This window comes from Lagopus muta, chromosome 12, assembly GCF_023343835.1.
Source record: "Lagopus muta isolate bLagMut1 chromosome 12, bLagMut1 primary, whole genome shotgun sequence".
Taxonomy (NCBI): Eukaryota; Metazoa; Chordata; class Aves; order Galliformes; family Phasianidae; genus Lagopus; species Lagopus muta.
In genome coordinates, this window is record NC_064444.1 from 9,201,077 (window position 1) to 9,227,127 (window position 26,051).

General features: G+C 38.6%; 2 protein-coding genes across 4 annotated transcripts in view; both read right to left on the reverse strand.

The window, feature by feature from the left end:
* KCTD15 (potassium channel tetramerization domain containing 15) overlaps positions 1-26,051 on the reverse strand; it is a 198,873-nt gene that overhangs the window by 63,173 nt on the left and 109,649 nt on the right. The window lies entirely within an intron of this gene.
* CHST8 (carbohydrate sulfotransferase 8) overlaps positions 9,518-26,051 on the reverse strand; it is a 167,868-nt gene continuing 151,334 nt past the window's right edge. For all 3 annotated transcript variants that reach the window (XM_048958681.1, XM_048958683.1, XM_048958682.1), the window contains 2 exons: positions 14,143-14,180; positions 9,518-12,075 (listed from right to left, as the gene is read on the reverse strand). In XM_048958681.1, coding sequence (XP_048814638.1) covers positions 10,930-12,075; positions 14,143-14,180 — 1,184 coding nt within the window. In that variant the 3' untranslated portion in view covers positions 9,518-10,929. The remainder of the gene's footprint in view (positions 12,076-14,142; positions 14,181-26,051) is intronic.

Below are 26,051 nucleotides of genomic sequence, written 5' to 3' on the forward strand. Positions count from 1 at the left end.
GGTCTGTTTGTTTTTAAACTTGCTACTACTACTGCTTGAGATGCAGACTAACATTCCCAGCTTTTCAAGGAAAAGCCCCATGCTCGAATACAGGTATTTATGCTGAATCTGTGTGAGGGGAACCATTGTTAGCATTGCAGTCAGGTAAAGGAAGAGCCACTGGAGAATGGAAAATACGGGACAGCATGTTAAGATAGGAGCTGTCTTACGGTGTGGTGAGCTCTGTATCAATACATAAAATATATAGCTTGCTCCAGAAGTAATGCCTCCCTTTTGTTGCCTTGTAAACTACGAGAAAGTAAAGCACAACAGCACTATTTTCTAGAGCAAATTCCCAGCTACAAAACACTATTTTTCAACATAGTCACCACCACTAGCTGTGCATTTTTGCTAGTGATGAACAAGACTGTATGTTGCATTTGTAACAATTGGCACTGGTGGAGGTGACCCACTGATTCACAACTGCTGTGACAGTGTTTGTTGCTAGGAAAACAGTGCCCATACAGTCCAACTAATGTGCTAACATCCACTCCTTGGACTCTACAAATGTTAACCAAGTGTCTCGGAATGTCAATGGGTGCAATTTTTTCTCCGTGGAGGAATTCAGTTACACATCTTTGCTTCATCCTCATTTCCACGTGAGATGCCAATTTTTCAGACTGCCCCTCTGCTGCCATCTGTCACACAGCAAGAAAATGTGATGGAGCGTTAGAGGAAAGGTTCAAACCTCTACTGTCATACCCCCATCATCCATCTTGCCTTTCATGGACAAGTGTAATAAAAAAGGAGGCAGTACTTTTTATACTGCAATTTCCTGTTCTTATTTCAGATTTTCCTTTTCTCATTTCAGATAGGTCTTTTTATTTTATCAAGTTGAACAGCAACTCATCAAAAGGTTGCAGTAGGAGGTTGGTAATGCATTTTGAGAGCTGTGGCCAGGACAACTGGGGTACCTGTGAATGGGAATGGAAATGAGAATTTTTCTCACCATTGAAAACTGGACTTATATTGTACTGTAAATGACCAGTGGTCAGAACAGAGCTAACTACTTGGCTGCTTCCTACTAGAATGTAATGTGTTGTTGTTGTGGTAAATTGCAAGTATTTTGTCTCATACTAAGTGTTGAATTTCAAGTTATGAAGGCTTTGACTTCCCATGCATCCATTTAGTGTCATGCAAAGGATTAATGACACTTCAGGCTTGAATGGAAGAGAGCAATAACTTGAGTACTTAATTTGCCTGACTCTTTTCTTATTGCATTATGTCCCTTCTTATCTGAGTGACTTGCGTAAATGAGTTCATTGTTGAAGTGGCCTTGCACCATCTGCAGCCATTTGCAAAATTTCTCTGATGTTTTATTGTGACTTAGCCACGGGAAACATCTGAGCCCTGTGCAGCCACATGCTCAATCTCTGTCTGTACAATGCAGAGAGAAGTGGAAGGGTAAAACTGAGAAAACTGAGAAAACTGAATGGATTGAGATTAGACAGTTTAACAGATAAAGCAAAGCTGTTGTGCAAGCAAAACAAAACACAAAATTCATTCACTATGTCCCATCAGCAGGCAGATGTTTAGCTATTTCCTGGAGAGGAAGGCTTTGTTATGTATGATGGTTATTTGGGAAGACAAACACCGTGACATGGAATGTCACCCCCTCCCACCCTGTCATCCTCCTTTCTTCAAGCTTTTATTCTCTGCATGCATGGTTTGAAATATCTCTGTAGTCAGTTCTGGTAGCTTAGACCTTTCTGTCACAAGATCACATCTGTAATGAAATGTCCTCAATTTTTTAGGCTATTGGCAGGCACTGGGATGCATCAGAAGTATATTGGAACAAGCTACAGAGGACTTCCTATAGAGCATCAGAACCTTGCTTCTACTGAGTATGAAATCTTGCCTTTGGCAGTAAGCTATACTGAATGCCTCAGAAGAGAATGAAAGGGAAAACCTTTCTGTAAGCAGGAAGCTAACTTTGAATGCAGAGCTAGTATGTGTATATTTCTCTTCCATTTGGTGCTTTGATTTACTTTCTCTGTCTTGAATGTCTCCGCTATAATACTGTTAGTTATTCAGTCCTTTGGAAAAAAAACAAAACGAAACAAAACTGGTGTATACACCGATGTTTCTTTTTATGGTAACTATCATGAGAGCTCACGCGTTTATGGTATTGAATAAGGTACAGTGCCCTCTTACTCTAATACTTGTTGAAGAACCATCTTTGATCCAAGTCAATGTTTGTTCTGAGATGTGTTTGTTAAAAGCTTTACTAGTCTTATTACTACATATATATATGTATGTATAAAGGCAGTAGCAACCCTTTTTCAGTTATTGTTTGCATCAGTGAATCCACCTGGAGAAATAAACTGTCTGGTATTGACTACCCGTATCTACTGAACAACAGTCTTTAATGCAGTTAAATATGGTTAATGCAGTTGATCTCACTCTTGTGAGATTGAGGCTTTGATCCTTTAACATCTCAGAGGATCTTAATTCCTTGCCTGTGCTTTACTTTGTGGGCACGTCTTCCGGGTTTGTGGAGCGAAAAAAGCATTGGGGAGAGGGTTCTTAAGATGATCTTCCTCAGAACATGTAAGCAGTGACACCTCAGGATTAATCCTAGTTCGACTGCCCAAATGCATATGTAGTGTGCTCTCCTTGAGGTGGATCCCATAATGCTTCTCCAAGGCAATTTCATCTTCCAGCCATGTGCTCTGCATAGCACTTCTCTCCTTTTACCCTGTGACTGGCTTTCTGCTTAGTACAGATTCTTTGTGCATGACTTTCGCTGTACTGATTCTTATGCACTTATCTTAGAGACTACTGAATGAGGACATTCGTAGTGAGCCTGGATGCATTTTGGCTACCTAATTCAAGTACAGTGGCTGTAGGTGCTAATTTCTATATTTCTCCTGCAAAGTAATCCTGTAAAATGGTGTTTTGTGATGGTGTGTGATCTTGATGAACTGGGAGAATGATGTAGAAAATTTGTTAAATGTCAACGAGGAGCAAAACTCTTCAGGCTTTTAATCTTAGTGAGTTCTCTGCTTGATTTAGTCAAAATCATCCCATATGCTTGTTACCAGTGAGACTTAACTCTGAAAACGTGAAGACTTGAGGGTCTGTGTGATTCACATGGGGGAGCAGTATTGGCCTAATGGGACCCTGGTTGAAACTTCAATTACAAGAAGGCAGTTAAAAAAAAATTAAAAAAAGTCCTCCTTATCAACTTGTTTTCTTAGTCGTGTCAGGCTAAAAATTCTGCTTAATCTTAATGATTATTGAGAGTTCTTCATTTCTGTGAGATTTGTAGTGGTGTTAAATAAATTAGAAATTATTGAGGCAGTATGTTAAAGGAGATCTAATCAAGATATCCAGAATATGGTGACATATTTAAAATCCCATAATATTTAAAGAAAAAAAAATAGAGGGAGTAAAGATACTTTATATACAATTAGTGGCAATGTGATTAATAACCTTGGGCTCAGATTCGATGGAGTCCTTTGAGGATTGAAGGTTTTTTCTCCTGCATCTCTGGGACCAACTGTATGCCTTAATTACTAATCAGTCAATGAAGGCAGAACTGAAGCATGTATGTATATACTTGAACTTGCATTTGCATTTGTTTCATAAACTTGGATTTGTAAGGCTATCTCTGCAGATTTTGATTGCGCTCAAAGAATTTGTATCCATGTTACCAACAGAGATTTTTCAAAGCTGGCAGACCTGTCTGCTTCACATCATGTGATATTTGACACATGTAAAACATGCAAAAGGATATTTATCCAAATGAAGATGCAAGTGCTGAGAAGTTTTAGGCCACTGAAAACCATGCTTGCAAGTTTGCCAGGGCAATGTCATTTCTCACCTGTTCTATTTCTTTGTGGATGTTTGAGCAGGGGTAAGAGACTTTGATATGCCAGAAACAAAAACTTGGTTTGAAAGCATTCTGGGATAAAATAGGGAACTTGCAAGGCTACGTAAACCTGAATTGAAGACAAGTGGAATAAGATATTTTTGAGATTCAAACACCCATTGCTACGTAGTGTGACTTATGAGTGGACAATAGTCTTAGACAACAAGTAATGGCAGTACTTGCCTATTTCTGTTCTGCTTCTTCAGTAAAAAGGAAGAACCAGTACTCCAGAATCAGTTGGATTGGGAAGCCTAGGGTTTTGGAAGATGCTGCTTTGCCTTGTCAGATGTGTCAGCAAGGAAGCTTATTTCTAAGCTATTGTTTTTTGGGAATAGGAGAATGTGTTCAGAACCAGCCTGGGCTGTAATTTTGGAGATTACTGGTTTCTTGTAGTTTCTCATAAGAAGTGAGGGAGAAACAGCTCCTTGTGGAAGAGGGTAGGAAATGGATAAATGGCTTATATTAGTTGAGAGCTCCCTGGGCAATTCAACCATTCAGAAGATAACCAGAAATGCATCTTCCATGGGAGAGGACAAGAGTTCAGCTAAACTGCAACAATGTAACTGAACTAATTTGTCACTAAGTCAAGTCACTACAAAGCACTTTAAATTAATTGAAGTATCCAGATACCAAAGAAAACCTATTCATTTACAAATCAGTTTTGTCAGACTGGTAGCCTTCTGAGTATGCACCACCTGTAGTGTGAGTCCAATTGGCCATTGGTGTCGTTTGAATCAAAGATGACAGTGTGATGTTATTGACTGCTGGCCTCTCCTGTGCAGTCAGAGCTGTATGCAGCCTGATTAGCTTGACTGAAACAAGTTGCCCCAATTAGTCATTTTTGTCATTGATCAAATTTACTTCTTGCTATCTTTACCCTTACCTTAATGAAATTCAGATTTAGTATGCTACTTTTGTGCATAACTTGGTTACACCGGAGCAGCTGGATAGTGGTGTCCAGTTAGCATTTAGGTAGGTTTAGGTGGATGTCAAATGCTATTTCGGAGCAGATAGTGCTGAAATAAAAAATATACAGAACTTTTTTTTTTAAAAAAAAAAGCCAGCAGCAACCAAAACCACCACCACCACAACAGACACAACAGACACAACCAAACACTTCCCCCACAACATCATTTACTAGAATTTCACCGGCCATCTCTTTTCTCTAATCAAATCTTCAGAGTTTCACTGTGCACGTTTTGTCCATTTATCTAAAATCAGCATTAGTTCTGCGTGTGTTTGAGTGCTTTCAGTTTGCGAGGTTTGGTCAAATACAGCCAGGTTCTGTTTCTTATTCCAAATGACTGTTTTTGAAACTCCCTGAGAGAGAGTTCCAAGGTAAAACACTCGATAATTACCTGCTTTCTGCACTCCATTGATGGTAATGTGTACCTGACATTCAGTTTTGGTGGGATGATCTAATGAAGTTCTCAGACTTATTTCAGATAATAAAAAATAATCTCATTTCGTGAGAGATAAACATGGATAAATTGTCAGATTAATAACCTGTCTCATGTCTGCCACGCTTTCTGTACTGCTTGAAATGGTCACTGTATGCATGATTTATGAAGACAATATCACCTTGAGGAGTAAATGCAGTGTCACTCAGGCAAGATGAACGTCTGTATGGGTTTCAGTGGAGAAATCTAATGTTAGAGCAATCGGCTACAATGTTTACATAGTCTATTGTGTCATCTCCTATTGTTCAGACTGCCTGTGCTGTCGTGATTGTGCGTTTTATTTTCTGCTACAAAAGGATATCTTACTGAAAAAAAGAATTGGGCTAAGACTCTTTTTCTATAGGTGAATCGAAAGCAAGGTTTTGATTTCAATAAGTGCAATGCAGTGAAAAGCACTAATGATCACATCAGTGTGAAGGACACTTTTTCTCAGACACAGAGAAATGTACAGGGCAATTCTAGGGAATAAGACCCCAGACCAGATAGGTTAACCTGAGTTAAACCTGATAATTATTAGGCCAAATCTCCCCGTTACTTGCTCTAAGCATTAGTATACTTGACTTCTACTAGGTGTACAGGTGTCGTTATGAATTGATTGTAGAAACAGTTCAGCTATTTGACCTTTCATAGAAATAGCTAAAATTGTGCCCTATGGTCTTCAGTTGCATATCTATACCTAGGCTGGCATCACTGTCATGTGGCTCCTCCTTGGCTACGTCATGATACCCAGAAAGGGTTATGCTGACTGAATGTATCCTTGAAACAATGATAAAATAACTTTTTTCTCGTGATCATAATGTACATTAGTCTATATCCATGAATTCCAAGGTGAACTGTAGCCTGGAGCTTTCATTTGTTAGCAAAGGAGCCACCTCCACTAATGTTTAATGGGTTGGGACAAGCTCTTGTAATGCAGTTGCCTTAGGCTGCTTCCCTCTACTTGAACTTAATCTTAACACCTTTTGCAGCTGGTGACACTACTTATGTTTGGATATGTTGAGAGGAAATTTCTTGTATTAAGTGAAAATAAATCTGGACAGGAATCCCAGATTGGGAAGAGAACTGTGGAAGAGTTGGATTGTGAGCACCTCTTTCATTTTTCATAACTTGACAGCATAATTTTAGGCTCCAGGAAAAAATGATGACACTGCTAGAAAAGATCACGGGTAGTCCTATAAAGCAGAATGTGAAACATAGGGCCAGCAGTACAGTAATAGATGAATTTAAACAGAAGAATTCAAGTCTCCTACAAGGCAGGCGTGTAATAGAAAAATTGATCACTGCAATTCTGTTGAATGTTTCAGGTTTTTCCTTTTTTTTTTTTCTTCTTCATAGTGGATTGCAGAACATGGAAAAAGCTTGTTTATATGGCTGGGTAAAACTCAATGAAGTCTAAAATGCCTGGAAAATTACTTCTAAAGGCTTGTCTATTTGGAAGGTATTGGATATCTGTGTTCCTTGCTACATGCAAATAAGTTGTCTGATGAGCTATGTGTAGGAATGGAACTTCCAAAAGTGTTGTTTATAAGAGACATTGTTTTGGAGACATTCACTGAAACAGACAAGAAAATACTTTTTACAAGGCTGAATGTTTCTATTAGGTTAGCCATAAAGCAAACATGATTTTTATTCTCTGGCGTGAGTCATAGTTAACTGTATCAATCCCTTCATAATGTATTATCCAAATGGCTTGTTGGCAATAAGCAAAGCTTAATCCTCTTATGTGTCAGTATGTTCTACGCTATCTTGTCCTCACTGCCCAAGGATTCAACGCTTCCAAATACGTCACGATTTAATTGAAAAGTAGAACCGGTGTCTGTTTGCCGTTCTTAAAACTTGAATCCATTGTGTGTGTAGATACACGTTTAGTTTTTTTGCCTTTATTTGGATGGGTAGTCTTGAAAAATTTGAGCAAAAGGGACCAGTGGCAGGTCAGTCCCTACTATAGCTAAGCACGAAACATAGATGTCTACTCCAGTGTATTCTTACAGCAGTATTGTGCTGGGAACCATCTGAGAAGTTTGTAGGCTTGTCTGTTAGGTACCATTGCAGGAAGCCAGGAAAATTGCTCACCTTTCTTAACCAGCAGCTGCCTTCTTGGGAGGAAACGTAATTACATCCGTCTTGCCATGTGAAGCTTGGGTCATTGTTCAGTGTGCATGGATACGCGCCGAGGTTTTGAAGTCACCACAAATAACAGTGCCAACCTGAAAATAATCCCTCGAAGCAATGCGAGCTCAAACTGGCTGTGCTGTGACTGTCTCTTGTGTTGTGCTCTGAAAACAAACTACTGCTGCATGCAGATGCTGTTCTGGTACCACTGAAATTAAAATGAGTAGATCAGACTGCGATTTGCATGGTAATGTTTCTTTCCCCCCCAGTGTTTGGCTGGACCATGCCCAACTACCAATGTCATTTCTTGCTGGGAAGAAGAAATTAATGTCTGTCAACTCAGTGATTCAAGGTAACCAGTGTCAGTAATAGGCAGTGATAAATACAAATTAAAAACATAAACAAAAAAACCTCACTTTTCTTTAATTTGGAATTCCAGATGATGTTGCACTACCTGAGCTGGCCTAACTCATTAGTTCATTTATTACACAAAGAAAGAAAGAAAAACTTTTTAAAGCAATGCATCTTTGATATTCCCTGTATTCTTTTTGTAATCCTCTGTAGTTCTTATATATCTCTTCACACATGTGGATTCTTATATTAACATCTTTCTTTTGATGGGTACCCTTAGCACGTAAAACCTTGTTTGCACAGATTTTCTTTTCTACGTGTGCTTCATACGCATGTAATAAGTAGATAATTGTACATAGGTTTATGTGGCAAGCGTGCTCATGCTGCTGTTGTCAGTAATAGTGTTACCCCAACGGGAGGGGTAACAGAAGCAAGCATTAATATACTGTGCTGTACAAACAGTGCATATATGTGGATCCTTCTTACTCTGTCAAAAGCAACAGCAATAGATCATTCAAAAGGCAGATTTCCTCATTAAGTTACTCATCTCCCTGTGTACAGCTTGCCATAAACGTACACACAACCTAAGCCTCTCTTTAAATGATGATTTGTTAGTCCAGATAAAATAAAATCCTCCCAAAGTCTTCATCTTCATTTGTCATTAAAAATTTTATTCCTCTCACAGTTGTTGGTTTTTATTGCTGTAGTAAAGATTTTTAAGTAAAATAGATTTGGGAGCTGAGGGATAGAATAAGCATCTGAACTTGACATAAGAAGTGCAATGTTGCTGGTTTTTTTCCACATAGGTAGTGAATGCATTCTGCAACTTCACCAAAAAAGTCTGTCAGATGTAAGCATGACCATATGGCTCTATCAGTTTGTGTGTCTGTAGATCAAACTGAAAAAAAGCAGGGTGAAGGAAAAGGAAATGGAAGGAGAAAGTCAGGTCTTTGATGTGAATCTAGCTGGAAGATTAAGTTCTTTAATATTTCCTAGAGCTCTCTAACACTAGTGGAGGGCTGAATACAAATTCTACCTGGCCTTTACCTTGGCCACATTTTGGAATTAACTTCCATAACCACGAGGGCTCAGATCTTTATGATATCCTTTCCTCACGTAGTGAGTGTTTGTGGCTTCCTTAACTACATGCAAATAAACTCTACCAATTTGAGTACCATCACTTTTTAGAGCACTCAATTAAATGATAAGGAGCACATAACTCAAGTTACTGGCGGTGTTCTTCGCGCACACACAAGTAATAATCCCCTCACTATCAGAATCAATGCTTTCCTCTACTTGCACTGCGAAGGCACCTGGTTTTCCCTGGATCACTCCTCGGTGAGACCTGTAGGGAGGAGCTCTCAGCAGCACCTGTCTGTTGGCAGAGCAGCCCCAGCCTGTTTGGTGCTAGCAAAAAAAGTTACTTTGCCTGAAAGTCTGTTACCTCTGATTGGGCAGCTGAGTGGGTGGAAGGCAGGATGGGGGCTGCAGCAGCGACACAGTGATGAGGAACAGAAGGCAGATGGATGCTAACGGGCTTCATGGAACAGTGGAAGTTGTTATCTTTCTGAAAGTTTCTAAAACATCCACTTCACTGAGTGAAAAATGTTTGTGGGAATGAAATTTTGATGTTAGTCAGGTGGAACATCAATAATCTTTCAATGCAAACTATTTTTAGGCCACTTTAGACACTTCTCTATTATAATTGAGAGCAACAAAGAAACGTGGGATGTTTGAAGGAAAAGCGAGGTGTAAATCAATACGTGTGATGCACAAAACTATCTGTATAAGTAGTTTTTGTTTTATTTGGACATTTGTAAATGTAAAATGATTCAGGAAAAAACACCTTAGATATTTGTACACTTGTACAGTGCCTGTTCTGGTGAAATTCTGAAATTGGTTGCAAAATACAAATTATTAAAATTACTGAGACATTTAAGTTCAACAGTATTGTAGAATTTGAGACTTGTCCAGTACAGCCTTCCATCTGAACTATTGAAATTATTTATTTCACATGGTTAAAGGACATGTAGACAAGGATACCACATCCAGAGTAGGTGTGAAGATTAACAAAGGCACAGCAGAAGGTACGGTATTCTATTCTCCCATGAGATTTTTGCTGGAAAATTAGAGACTGTCTTCTCTATATAGAAAAGGAACAGCTGAATGACAACAGTTAGAATATTTTCTGCATGTGAAATTGAATCTAATTGTTACCGAAATAAACAAGTGCAAATTGTTTGCAGCAAAGAAAAGAACTATCCTGGTGGGCAGGAAGTTGCATTTACTCCTACTTGTTACTATAAAAAAAAGATTTGATATTCTTGGTGACTATGAAGATTAAACCAGAGATTTATGTTAATGCAAAGGATTAAAAGAATCTTAATAACATGCATAAAGATGCAAATGTTCGCCTGCATTTTATCTGCTTGCAGATGAATATGCCATAAGGGAGATACTAAATGGGGAGAACGCATCCTCTCTCTGAATTGGAACATCTGGTTTAATACTGCACTCACATGGTGACTGAGTATTAATTGTTTTCACCAATGTGTTTTTTGAACAGTGTGATAATTTCTTTTTTTTTTATTAAATTATGAGGAAAAAGTAATATTTGACCAACTTCATACATAATGCCTGTTTAGTGTGTGCTTGGTGCGCTGCAGATTTTGATGAAGTATATCTATTCCATATTTGTTTATTTGTTTATCCTGTAATTTCCAAAGATTTCATTTTCTAACTAGTGAAGAACTTAAAATATTACATTTGCTGTCGAGCTTACAGCTTTGTTCCCCCAGTTCCAAACTGTCCTTCACTGTAAACACAAGCCATACCAGCATGGAAAATTATGTGCTTTATTTGGGAGCCCTGACATATAGTATTATTATACACGTATGTACTTACACGTCATAAATGATTTGAAAAAGGAGGCATTTAAGGTGAAGGTGTAAACATCACTAACCACTTATGTTCTGTTTTAGGTTTGTTTTCCTGTTCTTTGATCAATTCTTACTAACAGACGTGTGTATAAACAGAAGCCACCTGGGTTTGTAATGAAGTTCAACTGAAACGGGAAGTGTCCCAGCACTCAAATCAGTATAAATCTTCAAAAGGTTTTGAGTAGTTAAACATCAAATAATCCATGTAGTAAAAGTCATAACTTTGTTGCCTTTGAGAGGGAGAAAGCTGTGCAAAGTACTGTTGTGTGATTTTAGTGGTAGTTCTTTCTTCATTGGAGTGCCTATCTTTGAACTTAGGGAAAGTCAAATTTTGTGGAGCACCAATTAGGTGCAAGAAAAAGTTTGCATCTTCTTCCATGCTTTCAAATTTCCCCACAAAGTCGTAATCTATTAGACATGGGCTGCAAAGCCTATTGACGTGATCCCAGTGGATGTCCATACCCACTGGCCTGTGTACATCCAGGAGATATTGAATGAACTCTTTAAATTTGACTCCGGAGCCTGTCCTTAATGCTTCTTTGGTGGCATTGACACGGTATCTGGAAATGATGGCTTTTCCAAATACGGGATGATAGTAATTGTTTGGGTGTTCGAACTTGTCCCGAAATGCAGATACCAGCTTTTCAAAAGGTTCCCGAATAAAAAGCATCTTTGTGTAAGTGTTGAGCCTGTGATAAATTCCTTTGCGGTCAAACCCATCCAGCCTTTTTAGATAGTTGCCATAGTGCACTGTGTTGTGTTGTATATCTTTAGTGGAAGAAGCCAGCCCATTGAGAACCATGAGCACCCGTTTCCAGTTAGAGCAGCCAGCTTTTGGTACTTCACAGTACAAAACTCTGTATTTGTCTTCTACAAATATTCTAGAAACGTGGTAAGGAGTGATTATTCTTCTGTTATTACTCTTGTACTTAGAACAAGTTTCCTTCATTATTTGCTTTCTTTTGCTTTGTATCTGGTAGAGACTTTTCCATTTGTTATTTCTGTCGTCGTATTTAAGTGTGGGCAAGTTGAGAGTGGAACTGTTCATGGAAATCAGAATTGGGCTCTTCTTAATTACAAACCTCCTCCTCCGTTTATGGAGCCTCACTGAATTAGTTTCCTCACTTTTCTCTTGGTAATCCTTCATAAACATTGTGCTGCTTTGCCTTCTGTCTATGCTTTGAAGCTTGGAGGGCACATTTTCAGATGGGTGTAATGAACCACTCAGCTTTACTGTTGCTACCCCGTCTGCAGTACTTTTTCTTAATCTTCTATCCTGGTTATTGCTGGAAACGCAGTCCTGATAGAAAAATAGATGAAAGATGTTACTGAATGAGAGACTGTCACTATTAGCAGCTTGTGCAACACCCCGTAGATCTTTTTGTACAGCTGTAATTGCACTGCTGCAAGTCCTTGGTGCCTGTGCTGTGCAGCTGACTTTTCTCTATGCTTACGCCCATTCTGAAGGCTGATATGAGCCTGAATTGGTAAATTCTGGTTCAGATTTGGGTTTTGCTATATTTTACTTGGTGCCTGTGCCCATATTTTGATAGACTTTTGCCCCTTTTAATTCTTTTGGTGGAAATGTCAGCATATTTTGAGGACTTAATTTTTCCAGGCTGCCTGTTGTCACACATCTGTTCCATGTTTTGTCCCCCACCCCTTTCTTTCAGTATGGTATCTTGGCATGGAGGACAGTTGTTCCCAGAGTGTAGCCTTCCAGGGAAAGAAGGGTAATGGGGCTTGTGGAGTAAGGATGTGGAGGGCAAAAGAGTGGGACGAAGAAAACAAAGAACTGCAGTGAGAAGATGGAGCCTTTAATGAGTAGAAAGGGGTGGGGTAAGAGCAGCATGAACAGGGAAAAGGGGAGCCTGGAGTGAGGTGAGTTTGGAGACCAGAGCAATTCTCACTTGATGAAAAGCAGCAAATGATAAGAATGAAGCTTGACTGGGATTAGGAGAGTGAGAACAGAGCAAGCAAAGTGAGTCTCTGGATAAGGAGTTTCTGGGACCTGCTCTCTTTCATTAAGAGGATCTCACTGGTTAATATTCCTCTTGGCACACAGCCTGGGTGTGTTCCGCTACTTCCTGCTTCTCAAAGCAGCTGAATTAAATCCCTGTCTACAAGTCTTTGCCTCTACAGCTGAAATTACGTTCTGGATATACTTGAACTCCTTGTCAGCCCTGTTCTGAGGAGTCATCTGGGAGCTGAGTGGCGTAGGAACCATAGGGAACATTTCAACAAAGAAACACATACAGCTGTGCAGTGTATATTGTTTATCAAAAATATTTGATGTGTATGTAGTTGCTTTATAAATCATAAAATTCAGATTTTTCAGTCTTTATTTGCCTCCTAGTAGCATTCAAGTGACTTTAAAAATAAGATATTTGAGGAATTTTAAGGTATACACATGGGAAACAAAATTGGTAGAGTACTATGCAATTTGTTATGGCACTTTGTGCTGCAGAATTTGGGCTTCTAGAAAGCTTTGTCTGTTCTGGTAATGGTGGTTTTGTGACTGGGAAAGCAACTGATGATTTGTTACACAAGATGCTATCTATTCAGCTGTCGAGAATGATAGTTCTCTCCTTATCTTGAGAGGCTGCTTATAGTGGTCAAATGTGTGTTGAAATTTTTGTCCAGGTAAAATACAGGATGTGACACATTATTTCTAACTATTATCCTTCACATAGTGACAGAAATTTGATTTTACTTATCCGTGATATCACTGATATTTCATGTTTATCAGATTCAGACTTCTGAGATATTTACAGCGTGGTAACAAAGAACCTCCTGGTTTCGAGAAACTGTCACGATTTGAACGTGTTCTGTCAGTGTAATTCTTCCTCCAGAAGGCCAGGCTGAAGCTACAGAGATGGAGGGATGTCATTCGGATCTCACTGGTTTCATAGGCAGTGGCTTTTGGGTAACAGCTGGCAGCAGCGCAGTTGTTCCTTTGCGTACTTAGCGCTGGGGCTTGACCTGAAACCGAGTAGCTGCTGTGGGCAGTCACTGCTGCTGCGAGTGTGTTAGTAGCCACTAGATGGAGGAATTTCACCAGGATTTTTCTTTGGCTTATTTTTAAGTGCATCTCCTTTGCAGAGTGCAATTTCACAAAATATTAATCGAAGTTTACAGTACCTTTTAGCAACATCCAGCCAAGGAAAAAAGCTCATAAAGCTAAAGTTGAGTAGGTTATAAAATTCATGTATTAAGAGGAAAACTTGCACTTAATGGCAAAGCTTTGATGCATATTTCTGTTTGAGAGCTTCATCTCTAGTCTAGTGATGTTATCTGACCCATCTCTATTCTTACTCTAAACTCAGAATAGAGATACAATTCTCCTTATGTACTTCTGGAGACTTACTTTTTTTGGTTGCTGGAGTCCCATGTTATATTTTATCCCTAAACAAAGAAAGAAATTACAGTCATTATTTAGTAAAAATGCACATACGTTAATTTTGCTTGACTGATATCAATGTGTGTCCTCTCAGTAACAACAGGGAGAACAGAAACATGTTGGTACAATGATGTATGGACCTATGATGAACTGAAATTAATGTGTATTTCATAGTAACAATACTCCTTCGAAGGACCCTTTATATATGAAAAGCCATTGTGAAAGGAAGTAAATGTCATTATCCCTTTTCTACAGATGGGGAAACTGAGATGGAGGAAAAGTCTACTTAACCTCAGTGAATGGGCCAGCAGAAGAACAAAAAACTCCTGATTGCAGGTTAGAGCTTTAAGAAATGCTGTTCTTTGTGTGCTTACCTAAAGCTGCATTAGCATTCTTTTCCTAAATTTTCCCAAACTTTGGACACTAGGGTGCTTAATCACAGCAGTAGTGTGCACTGAGTACTATCTTTTGCTGTAAAACCAAAGCAATGCACAATGGCCTTACATGTAAGAAAGAACTGTGTTTTGCTAAATCTTCTGTCTTATATAGTGTGCCTGTCTGCCTGAAAACATAATGATAAAGATGTGAAAATCCTAGATAAGAGCTCTGTAAGAGACATAGGATCTTTTTGTTGTTCCTAACCTCTGCTAGTATAATAATACAGGATGCATAATGGAAAACATTTCTTAATTATAAAATTAGTTTGGAGCTTTTCAGCTTATAACAACCAGCATTTGCTGCCAGTAGTTCCAGTTTAATAAATCTGCATTACAAAGCCACAACATTTCAACAAGGACAGTTACAGGTAAAGGTGTTGCAAGACACTCTAAGTGAAAGCACCTCTGAATAGCTCAGTCCGGGTTCGTTTTCATAATGCTGTGAAAGCTCTTGCCCGCCTACTTATTCACACTTCAGTTAATTGCAGTTATAGTAGTTAGTCCAACTTACACAATCAATCATGGTGTTTTTTCCTCTTTTAAATCAAAACTACAAACTGGTGTTACTTGTAGTCTGAGTCAAATTGCTGAAGTTATTTCTATGCTGTTGGAGCTCATCCTAGCAGTGCTTATCGCTTCTTTGATTCGTGTTTGAGTTTTAATCCTCAAAAACAAATGCAGCAATTTGTTAGTAGTAGCAGAAATGCTAAGTTATGGCTTGAAGCACTGATTGAGCACCTGGTGGAAAGGAGGGCAAACCCAGGTGAGCTCAGTGCATGCAGTGCACCTGAGTGACCAGAAGGGGTGGAGCCAGGATGCACCTTTTCCTAAACTCCTCATTTAAGGGCTGGCAGAGGAGGTGAAAGTTTTTTGCTGGAGATTCCTGCCTACCTGAGGCCTTCTAGTAAGCAGGTAAGCAGATTCTTTCCTTTGTTTCTGTGCCTACAGCTGTTATGTTTGAGCAAGTCCTTGCTTACTGTGGCCTAGGACTTTGCTACTCTGCTGTCATGGCTGTGGTTTCCATTGCGTGACAGTGTTACATTTGTAATAAACTCAAGGTGGATTATTAAAAGCAACAGGCATGTTATTTTTACTTTATCAGAAGTAGTTTTCAGATGCCTTACATGAGTCTTAAGCTTTTTTTTCTAGCTTATTTGCAGAAATGGTTAGCTGGAAATTAAGGAGAGAGATTCTAAGGAGAAAAAGAAGTGGTCTATAGCATCCTTGTCTGTGTTATGAAAGACTTAGGCTGGTTGTCTTGTACTAGGCTTTATGTTACTGACTTGCTGTCCAGTTCTTGATGTGATCAAATTAAGGATTTTCTCTTTTTCCATTCCTGTTTACTGTCACAGAGCAATGAGTTTATGGAATCTGCTGTCCAACAAGCGTTAGAAAAATTGAGCACCAGCACTTTATACATATTCATACTGGAGCCTGGATGATTGGGTTAAACCGTAAATCAGTTCTGTTTGTCAGCAGATGTAACCTTCTGCTTGCTTTGTAACCCTGGAGGCATAACTTTAAGCCACTTGAGCTGAATTTGTGTTGGCTGCTTGGCCTATAGCCTAAGGCATCATTAATAAGGCTAGCTGGAGTAGCTGTAGAACTTTTACTTTGGGCTTTCTTATAGCAGTGTTTGAAATTAAATGTGTGTTTTCTTACAAATTCATAATATTGTTACAGTGTTCCTTCTCTTGTGGGTAGAAATCATATGTGCCAATACAGCTGTGAAAAAATTAATGCAGAAAAAAAAAAATTAGTTTGTAGGTCGATTCTTCTGATTTCCAGAGTAAATTTAGTATAATGCACTTTGTATCAGTGTTGTTATAAGAATTACAGTGGCTACCAATTTCAGTTCTGCTTTTATACCTCCAAGTGTTTCATTTCTAAATCTCTCTTTAAGCTGGTTTCAGTGTTAAATCATGCCTCATTCTCTGTCACAGAGGTATGGAAATGTACTTTGGTTTTTGGTAATGCCAAAATTCATAAGTGAAGGTTTACATATTTAAAATATTTATCCTACTGTGAATGATCTGTGCCTATGAGTGTAAGGCAGAGGAACTGGTGTTGCAGCTATACCCAAAAGATAGGAGTTTGTAGGCATTGTATCTTATTTTCCTCTCGGTTTCCAAAAACTCTTTGAGATTTTTCCCAAATGAAAGCATGTATAGATGAGAAAGACTTGGTCACTAGTCAGGAAAGTAAACCATTGTTTTGGACTGAATGAAATGCAAGTATTTGAGCATTTACTGTGTCTAGATAGTAATGTAAGAGTTAGTGTTAAGTTCTTGACAGGTTTGTTTAGTTACAGTCATTTCTCTTGACATCAGTGGAAACAGTGATAGTTTATAGCAAAATCACATCCTCAGTGTAATTACCCATAGAAGTCTGCATGTACCTGCTATGAATAATAATAATAAAAAAACAAGGTGCAAAGAGCAGCTATGGAACCCGTTTTTTTTTTTTTTTCTTTGATTAATTATGAGCTATTATGTTTCTGTAGCATCATTCCATAAAGGTAGCTTGTTTTAGGGACAAATATCTTGCACTCACAGGCTGTGCTTTGAAAAATTATAAATAAATGCTGGTAGGCAATGAGTAACAGTTTTTGAAAATGATTCTTCACTTACTGCCGTTCACACATAATCAGAACAACAATTCATGTTCAATGTAAATGTTTGGTGAAGCACTTGCCAATCTCTTCAATGTTTTCTGAATTGTGACTTCTAAGAGTTGGCTTCTTCTAGCTGTCTTTCTCATAATACAGTCTGTCACTTCAGATTTAAAGGTACATGAGGGAAAAAACCTCTTAAGTTCAGTGGATTTGGAGAAAACATATTGCACAGATCTCCTCTGCTAATCAAATGTAAACTTAATGTTATGCTGCATCTTTGTGGTCTTGGCAATAACATTTGAGAGCTAGGAAGTAACGTGGATCGTAATTTGTCTTTGTTGTAAATAAAAGGCTGTTGTCTGCTGTGCCCAGGTAGTTGATCATTTAATGTTTGGTGCCAGTATCTCACTAGTGCTCAGACAGAGAAAGAATAGCCAAGAGACAGAATCATTCTATCAATTGTACACTGTTAATGTCAGCTTTCGTGGTGTTTTCTTCTCCTTCCCTTGTGCAACCGTGATTTTCCAAACCTGAGCTTGGTCTGCTTTTGTTGTTTTTCAAGAAATATGAGCCTTATGCTTCATCCATTCCTACCATACAGTCAGTTGCATTGTGAGCTTTTCCTTTTTTTTTTAAATGCTGCTAGCAACACAATAAAATGGCCTTCATCTTCCCAGTGTAATATTATATAGCTTTGCCTCTCCTGCCTTCTCCTCTGTCTCTGCTTCAAGACCTAATTTTGGTTTGCCTGGAGTGGTGTTTTGCTCTGTTCTGAGACCGCACTGCAGCTGAAATATTTGTTAATAAAAATGATAACTTCAAGTCTGCTTCTGCAACTCCTTTCCTTTAGTGGTCTTCTGTAAGCAGCATATACTTGTTTGCTTCATCTTAATTGATTTTTGAGCTATGTATACTCTGGGGGGCTGTTCACGTCATTGCACGAACATCTGAGCCAAGTGTCCCATTCCCATGTGCTTACTCAGGGAAGACATCACATACTTAATCACAGAATCAACAGTGGATTAGTACTCAGAATTCTGATTAGTGTGAAAAATTGTCAGTTTCAAAAGGGTTTTCCGCAGAATTTTGGTCAGATGATTTTAAATTTCAGAGGAAAAAAAAAAAAAAAAAGAACATGCAAAAAAGAAAAAACTGGAAAAAGAGCTGTTAGTTTGACTTGTATATATGAAATGCCCATTCCTGATCCCAACTTATTCCAGCATCTAATTGTTTACATATTTTAATTAAGTTACTTAAAATGGGAAAATGTAATTGCTATTGTATATGTAAAACCAAATATTTCGCAATAAAAAATATTGTTAAGTGTACATATTTGGAGTACTTTTTAATTACAGAAACTTTGTTAGGAAACAATTCTATATTAAAATTGAGGCCTAATCAATCAGAAAGTACATGTGTATCTGTTGTACATGCAGGCATAGTAAGCAATTAAGTTTTTATATCTAAAACTCAAGGGTTTTTGAGTGTTTTGGTTAATTGATACAATGCTGAACCACTGTCAAAGCTAAATGCTTAGTGACAAGACAGGCATCACAGTGTTTTACAGAGAACTATGAAGTCATGCATTTCCAAGTCACTACAGTGTCTGACTTTGGCTTGTGTTTAATTTTACATTAATTTCTGTGGACAAGGAGAGAGAGTTTCACTCTCTGTGAATAGCAGGGTACATGGAGGAAGTTCTAAAGCCTCCTGATGTTTGACCAAGTCTGTCATTCTTGAGATGAATGCAGTCAAATGCTGTCTCCATAGCACCTTTTACTCTTACAGAACTTAAAATCAGATCATTTTGGCAAATCAGTTATAAGTTGTCATGTTTTGAATTCAAATAGTAGTTGTTTTAAACCCCCATATTAGCTGATAAATTTTACTCTGAAGAATTTCAGTCCCGACTCATACAGTGATTTTATCTATGTATTTTAAAGTAAAAACTAGATTAGATTTCTCCAATATGCTTAGCAGTAAAGATCACAATTCTTAAACCCATCTTGCTGACTTAAAGAAGCTGCAAACTTCTTAAGCAGGTTTGGTCATTATTTCATTTGCACAGAAAAGGATGGTCAGAATGTTTCCCTGGCTATTTCCCAGTCTCCAAAGCATCCCTGAGAAGCTCCAAGTAGTTAGGCCTAACTCTGAGCCAGTAACTTCCTGCTCTAGCAAGCTCCTGACTATTTTTTCTTTTTTTGTGTTTTAATAAGCCATTCTTCATATGTGAGGTTCTTTGTAAATCAAAAAAACTCATTTTTTCCTTAGTTTTCTGCTTTTTGTTTCAATCATAACATTGCCAAGCACGCTGTATTTAACAAATACTTTGTATTTTGTTTGTTAAAGTATTTTAGATACTTTGAATGCTTTCTTATAAGTGACTTGCTCTCAAGCAGTCGTGGAGAAGTGGAATACTTCCTAAAAAAGACAGCCGTCTTCTCCCTTGATTTCTGCTCTACTGGTCCAGTACTGTGCACACAAACTGAATTGCTTCATATTGATCTTGTGCTTTGTATTGATCAGAGTCAGATTCAAAGAGGTAGGCACTGCATCTAAGTAGAACAGTTGCTTCTTATTGCTACACCAGACAAATCTGGGGTTTCTCCATCCCATAGGCAGCAGGCAGTACAGTACCATGCTGCATTTGTATCATGGGGTGTTGAAGATAGTAGCAGTTTGTGTTTATGTGACAGCAGGTCTCCTTTCATATCCTTGAAAACAATAACAGTGTTTTTACCAAGAAATCAGAGGTGCGTGCTCAAAAGTAGCTGTAAGAAATGTATTTAAAACAAAGGAGTGGGAATAAATGAATTCCACCCAGAGGCTTCCAGTTTTAATACTGGGAAGCCTCCAGATGCTGTATTGTTGTTTCAATAAATGCAATAAATTGTTGATAACTAAGTTGAGGCACAAATTAAGTGAATTGTTCTCAACTCCAGTCATTAGAGGAACAAGTATCAGATGTCAAGTGTGGCACCTACACCTGGCAAAACAATGCTAACACATCTAAGAGGCAGTCAGGTATTGTTACTGTCTCTGGGGCTTCTCCATTAATAAAGTGGCTGTTTGGTGTTCATGTTTTCCACTTGGCTACGTAGAAGTAGCCAATGAAGAATAGTGGTTGGATATCTGAGAAGAACCTTGTGTCTGAACAGTTTGTCAAACTTTGTCTTACCTTAGTGTAAGGGACAGAGCTGGAGGACAGGAGGTTTCTTAAATGAGTGTGGAATTCTCTTGTTCTGACGAATAGGGTTGAGTACACAGGCATGACTAGGTACTGGTTCTTGTTGCCTGTGATGTCCCCAGCTTAACCCAAGGAAACAGAATACGTTTATAGTAACTTGAGAAAAGGGTATCAAACGGAGAGAGAGAGACTGAAAAGTCTCAGATTTTCCCAGTAAGATTTGAAATAAATGAAGAAATTTATTCAAGGTAGAAATTGGAAAAAATCTACAGAAATACTTGCTATCATATAAGGGCTGGCGATTCTCAATAGGTTTCAACTCTTTTGTACTAGGCTGTGCTAAAAATGGGCATCTGTTGCTGAGTTTTTCTTAATGCTTCATATGACCTGCTTGAGTTTTACAGGTTCAAGTGCTTACAGAACATATGGTTTGAGCTTAATGAAGCATTATAACATGAGACCCTCTGGACCCATTTAGCAACAGCAGGGTTTAGAGGACAATTGCTCTGTTAACCACTGCTCACAACTCTTACAATTTGAAACTGCTTAGATCAAGATCCAATCTATCTGCAGCTCGGTGTCTGCACTGGAGGCCTTTGTTGCCTCTGTCCTGTACATTTCCCAGCACACTTGTACATCTATGTTCTGGCCTTATTTTGCCTCCCCACACGTGGCTGCAAAAACTTTAGGCAGATTGCATAGCAAGCTAATGCCAAGGAGAGTAATTTTCCCTATTCATGTAGTCTTCCTGTTTGCTTTGCTGGTCTCCGTCTGCCAGATCACTGCCTTCCTTTCCCCAGCTGAAAGAGTAGTAAAAAGAAAGATGCAGCAGTGGTATGGCAATGTCCCTCAGGTATGTGGATTGGAAGTAGCCTTCTCTGGGGACTGGTTATTGTTCTTTTTATCTTCACACTTGATTTGGCAAAGTTTCTTTTAAGAGGTCACATCTGCTGTGGCAGGGAGAAAAGGAAAGGATTCTGTTGGGTCAATCTTTGATAATTCCAGTAGATGCTATTTCTGCCTCTTCAGCACACTGGCTGCATGAACCAGAAGGGCTCTGATGTACTTGCCTCTCTTCGGTACTCTCTAAACCATTAGTAATGCCTGGAATATGAACTCCTCTGCCACTATAATGTCTCTGCCTGTGTTTTCTGTTCGTGTATAATTTCAGTTGCTAATTTTTCTAATACCCCAACATAGGGTGGTTCATCAGCCCACCGAAGGGCTGTGAGATGGAGTTGATTGCAATTACCTTTACAACCCAAGTTTGGGATGCTCTTTAAGATGATTGAATCTGATTTTATGTACTATCTAAATGGAGAGTTGTCAACTGGCTACTGAATTCTGTTAATGATGAACATAATTCGAGTTCTTGTACTTCCATCAGCTAAGTCTGACTTGATTGAAAGCTTTTCAACAATGATTGTTGTTTGGAGCATTTCAATATATTAATGGTTCACTATATATTGTATGGTTCACTGTATATTGCATACAGTATATACAGTTCATTTTTTTTTCTGTTATTGATGAACAGAAATGAAGGAATGTGCCACTTTTATTCAGTTTTCTGAGTAGACTTGTGTATGGAACTGATTCCTGATAATGAAGCACATTGGGAACTCTATACAGGCTACACAGTGCAATTCAATATTGTAATTCTTTGAGGTGCATTTGTTCCAGTAGTGATTAAACCCCAAGGCTACAGCAGAAAGCTATGTGCATACAGGACTTTACCTATCTGATGACTTCTTTAATCTGAAATGCAACACTTTCATCCCTACAGCTGTGGATTTTTTGCTGATCTTACTAGCTTATTGAGTTTTCATTCAGAATGCATATAGGTTGCATTCTTATGTACTGATGTTTGATAAGACATTTTTAGTTCTTTGAAAGTAGTATAGGCAACACTACTAGGAAGCCTTCCAGTTTTAATCTTTTGTTTCTTCTTAATTGCTTATTAATGCTTTCCTTTGACAAGCTAATTCATTTCAGTCTCAATTTTCACTTTTGATCAAATGTTAAGCATAAATTTATATTTAAAGTTGTGTGTGTGACTTCACTGTAATTGCAAGTGTCTGTTGCATTTAAAATGAATGGCATTCATCAGAAACAAGTCTTTTGCTATTTGCAGTTCTGATTTGGTGGTCTTATGTTCCTGTAGCTAATTTAGAGGAGTGGGGGAATAAAATAATGGATATTTTTACTTCAGTTACTGAGTCTCTTCATCCCTTCCCGTAACTGCTTGTGCATTTGGTTTGTCTGTACAAAATGAAAATATTCAGAATGTATTCCTGAGAGAACCTTCATGCTGATTACGCAGAGGGATTTGAGAAAAAGATCATGCCTTCACTGGCATGGCTTGTATGTGGTGCAATGTAACAATGATCTAGAATAAGAATATATCTTACACGGACAAAACAAAATCATTAAAATAATCTCCATTTGCGTCAGAAATTTGAATCCATGGCTCAGTTTTGCTTAAAAACAAGTGGGTTTTGAGATAATCCATTTCCATGGCTTCCCTTCTTCCCCCATTAAGGAAGGTGGTAATTGCTGACAGCAAGTGCTGCAGGATGCAATATGTGTGATTTCCTTGGTGGCTGCCAGACTCTTCAGATAAGGCTTTCAAACTACATTTATAATAACAGAAATACACTATGGGAAAGATGGACGATGTGGTCTTCAAGCTTGTTTTATATCAATGTACTGAAATATTTTTTCATCTACCAGTTATCCCAGCTTCATACTGGTGCATTAGCTTTCGGAACTCTCTGGAAGACTGAATGATTCATTGCTTTCTTTATTTTTACAGAGAAGCAATATCCTTTGAGAAGTTTAGAAACAGAACCTCTGTTATAAATTCTGAATGTACTCTTGCAAATCTGGGCTTTGGGCTCCTCTGCTGTGACTGATTTTGTATTTCATAATTCTGTGTTTCTTAACAATGAATTCTGTCAAATCACAAGACAAAATATCAGGCAAATTTGATTTGGAGTGAATTGGAGCATGGCACATGTTAACTGACCGATCAAGAATGTAAGTAAGTGGTTCTCTGCAAATACCCTTGTGGTGGTCTCCTTAAATTCAGGGTTATTGTTGAATACAGGCAGTGCTTTTGAAAAAAGAATGGATTTTTCTTTTCTAGCTTTTCCCCCGAGGATTTTCCCCTGGTATTTTGTACTACCTTCTTTGATTTGGAATATCTCACAAGCTCTGTATTTTTAAGTTAATGCTGGCAGTCAGGCTCACTGGCATGTGTGCTTTTTCCACAACACGTTTGTATTCTCATTGCATATCCTCTTTTGATACAATAGATTTTTCAAGTGTCATTATCCACTATTTCACATCCACTCATGCCTAATGTCACCATGTACAACCAATGCAGAAAGCAGCAGAAAAAATTCCTTGCAGAAGTTATTTTTGTGTATGTATGATTCTTAGGGTGCCTGTGTATAAGTTTTATTTGGTTCTGTAGAATGCTTCCAGCTTATTCAGATGTAGCTGTGACCTGTATGAAGTCAGGAGGCTCTAATAGTTTTTAAAATAGTAGCTTCTGTTGTGTTATGAAAACCTGCGTAGCCAAGGTTGTTTAAAATAACCTGCTCCAGCTATCTTTAGTGTCGATTTCACCCTTGTCATAAGATAATATAAAGTTCTCTTGTTGTCATTCAAGCTACAGAGATTTAAAACTAGCTTTAGTTTCTTTGCTTGAACCGTACTCTGAGTACTCCAAAAGGAAGTAGCTGTTTTACTGCTCTGCATCAGTTTTCCCCGCAGAACTGTGTCTATTCTTTATTTACTGGGTTCACTTTCTTCTCTTTCAACACCCGAAAGGCACCACAATTTCTAAAATGAGTATACAGAAGCGTCTTGAGAGAAAAAACTCCTATTAGGATCTCTAATGTTTTGAATACTTCCCACCTTCTCTGATTCTATGATTCAATGATTGTATTTTCATGTGGCTTCGTATATCTTTTAACTAGGTAGAAATCCAGATGGGAATTTCTCTTTTATTAAAACTATAGGGGTTGAAAACCTTAACTCACTTGTTACTGAATTAATTATTGAACACTGAGTTAAAATAACACAGAAACCCTGGGTCAAGGGAAGAATCTATTTTCTTTCAACTGGTTTTAATTATATTAACAGATGAAGGTTTTTTTTAGTGTATACAAAAGCATTATTTTTTGCAGTAGCATACTAGGAAGAATGTATTCTTCTAGAATTACATGCAGTTCATAGCTGGATTGAGCAGTGAAGCCAACAACCTGTCTGGTTTATGCAGCTCTGTTCCTGAGAAGAAGCTCACATGGTACCACAGTGCTACCATCTCTCAGTGAATCAAGGTGAGCCTATGTAGCAGCATGGGCATGAAGACACCATGCTTGTAGTACTTCTCACAGCCTTTTATTTTTTCATTGATCTTTACGAGCCTATAACTCTTTTTAAAAGTGTGTCATTAGATAGATATTGAAAGGAAAATGCTTATGATGACTCTACAAAACCAATAAAGCTGTCTTTATTAGCTTGTATAAGGTCTTTATTGGGCACACGGTCTTAGTCTCAGTAGATAGTGAGCCATATTTAGACACCCAAAAACAGTTTCTCCCAGGCAACTCCAGAAAATGCATTAAAAATAGCGTGGCCAGCAGGTCAAAGGAGGTGATCCTCCCCCTCTACTCTGCCCTGGTGAGGCCTCATCTGGAGTACTGCGTCCAGTTCTGGGCTCCCCAGTACAAAAAAGACAGGGATCTCTTGGAAAGAGTCCAGCGGAGGGCCACGAAGATGTGAAGGGCCTGCAGCATCTCTCCTGTGAAGAAAGGCTGAGTGAACTGGGTCTGTTCAGCCTTGAGAAAAGGAGACTGAGAGGGGAGCTGATCCAGGTCTATAAATATCTAAGGTGTGGGGGGCAGAATGGCGAGGCCGGACTCTTTTCAGTGGTGAGTGGAGACAGGACAAGGGGAAACGGCTGGAAACTGCAGCATAGGAAGTTCCGCACAAACATGCGCAAGAATTTCTTTACAGTGAGGTGACAGAGCACTGGAACAGGCTGCCCAGGGAGGTGGTGGAGTCTCCTTCTCTGGAGATGTTCAAGACCTGCCTGGATGCCGACCTGTGCGACCTGCTGTAGGGAACCTGCTTTAGCAGGGGGTTGGACTCGATGATCTCTGGAGGTCCCTTCCAACCCCTACAATTCTGTGATTCTGTGAAGCCCTTATTCATGCACTTACAGTGCTCCACACCTTTGTCAGGCTCACTTTCTTTTCTGATTTTTCTGCCCAGTCAAAATAGAAAACCTTAAACATAGGTACCTGATCCTAAGTAGTAACTAGTGGAAGGAGGTAACTGGTGACTCCTGGTGAAGGAACAAGTTCCTTTGTTTCCAGTGCAACCATGGCTTAGACACTAAACATTAATTTTCATCAAGCACTTTGCTATAAATCTCAGTTTAGTATCTGTTTCAGATGTTCTAGATAAATCCTTAACCTTTAAGTTGTTCCCTCTTGTAATCCTATATCACTGATGAATCTTGGCAGTGACAAATGGCCCTGCTAGACCCTGCGGCTACTTGAGTTTGTGTTCTTCTGTGTGCTTTCTTTAGAGGAAGGACATGGCAGCTTGGAGAGAGTCAGTTTGA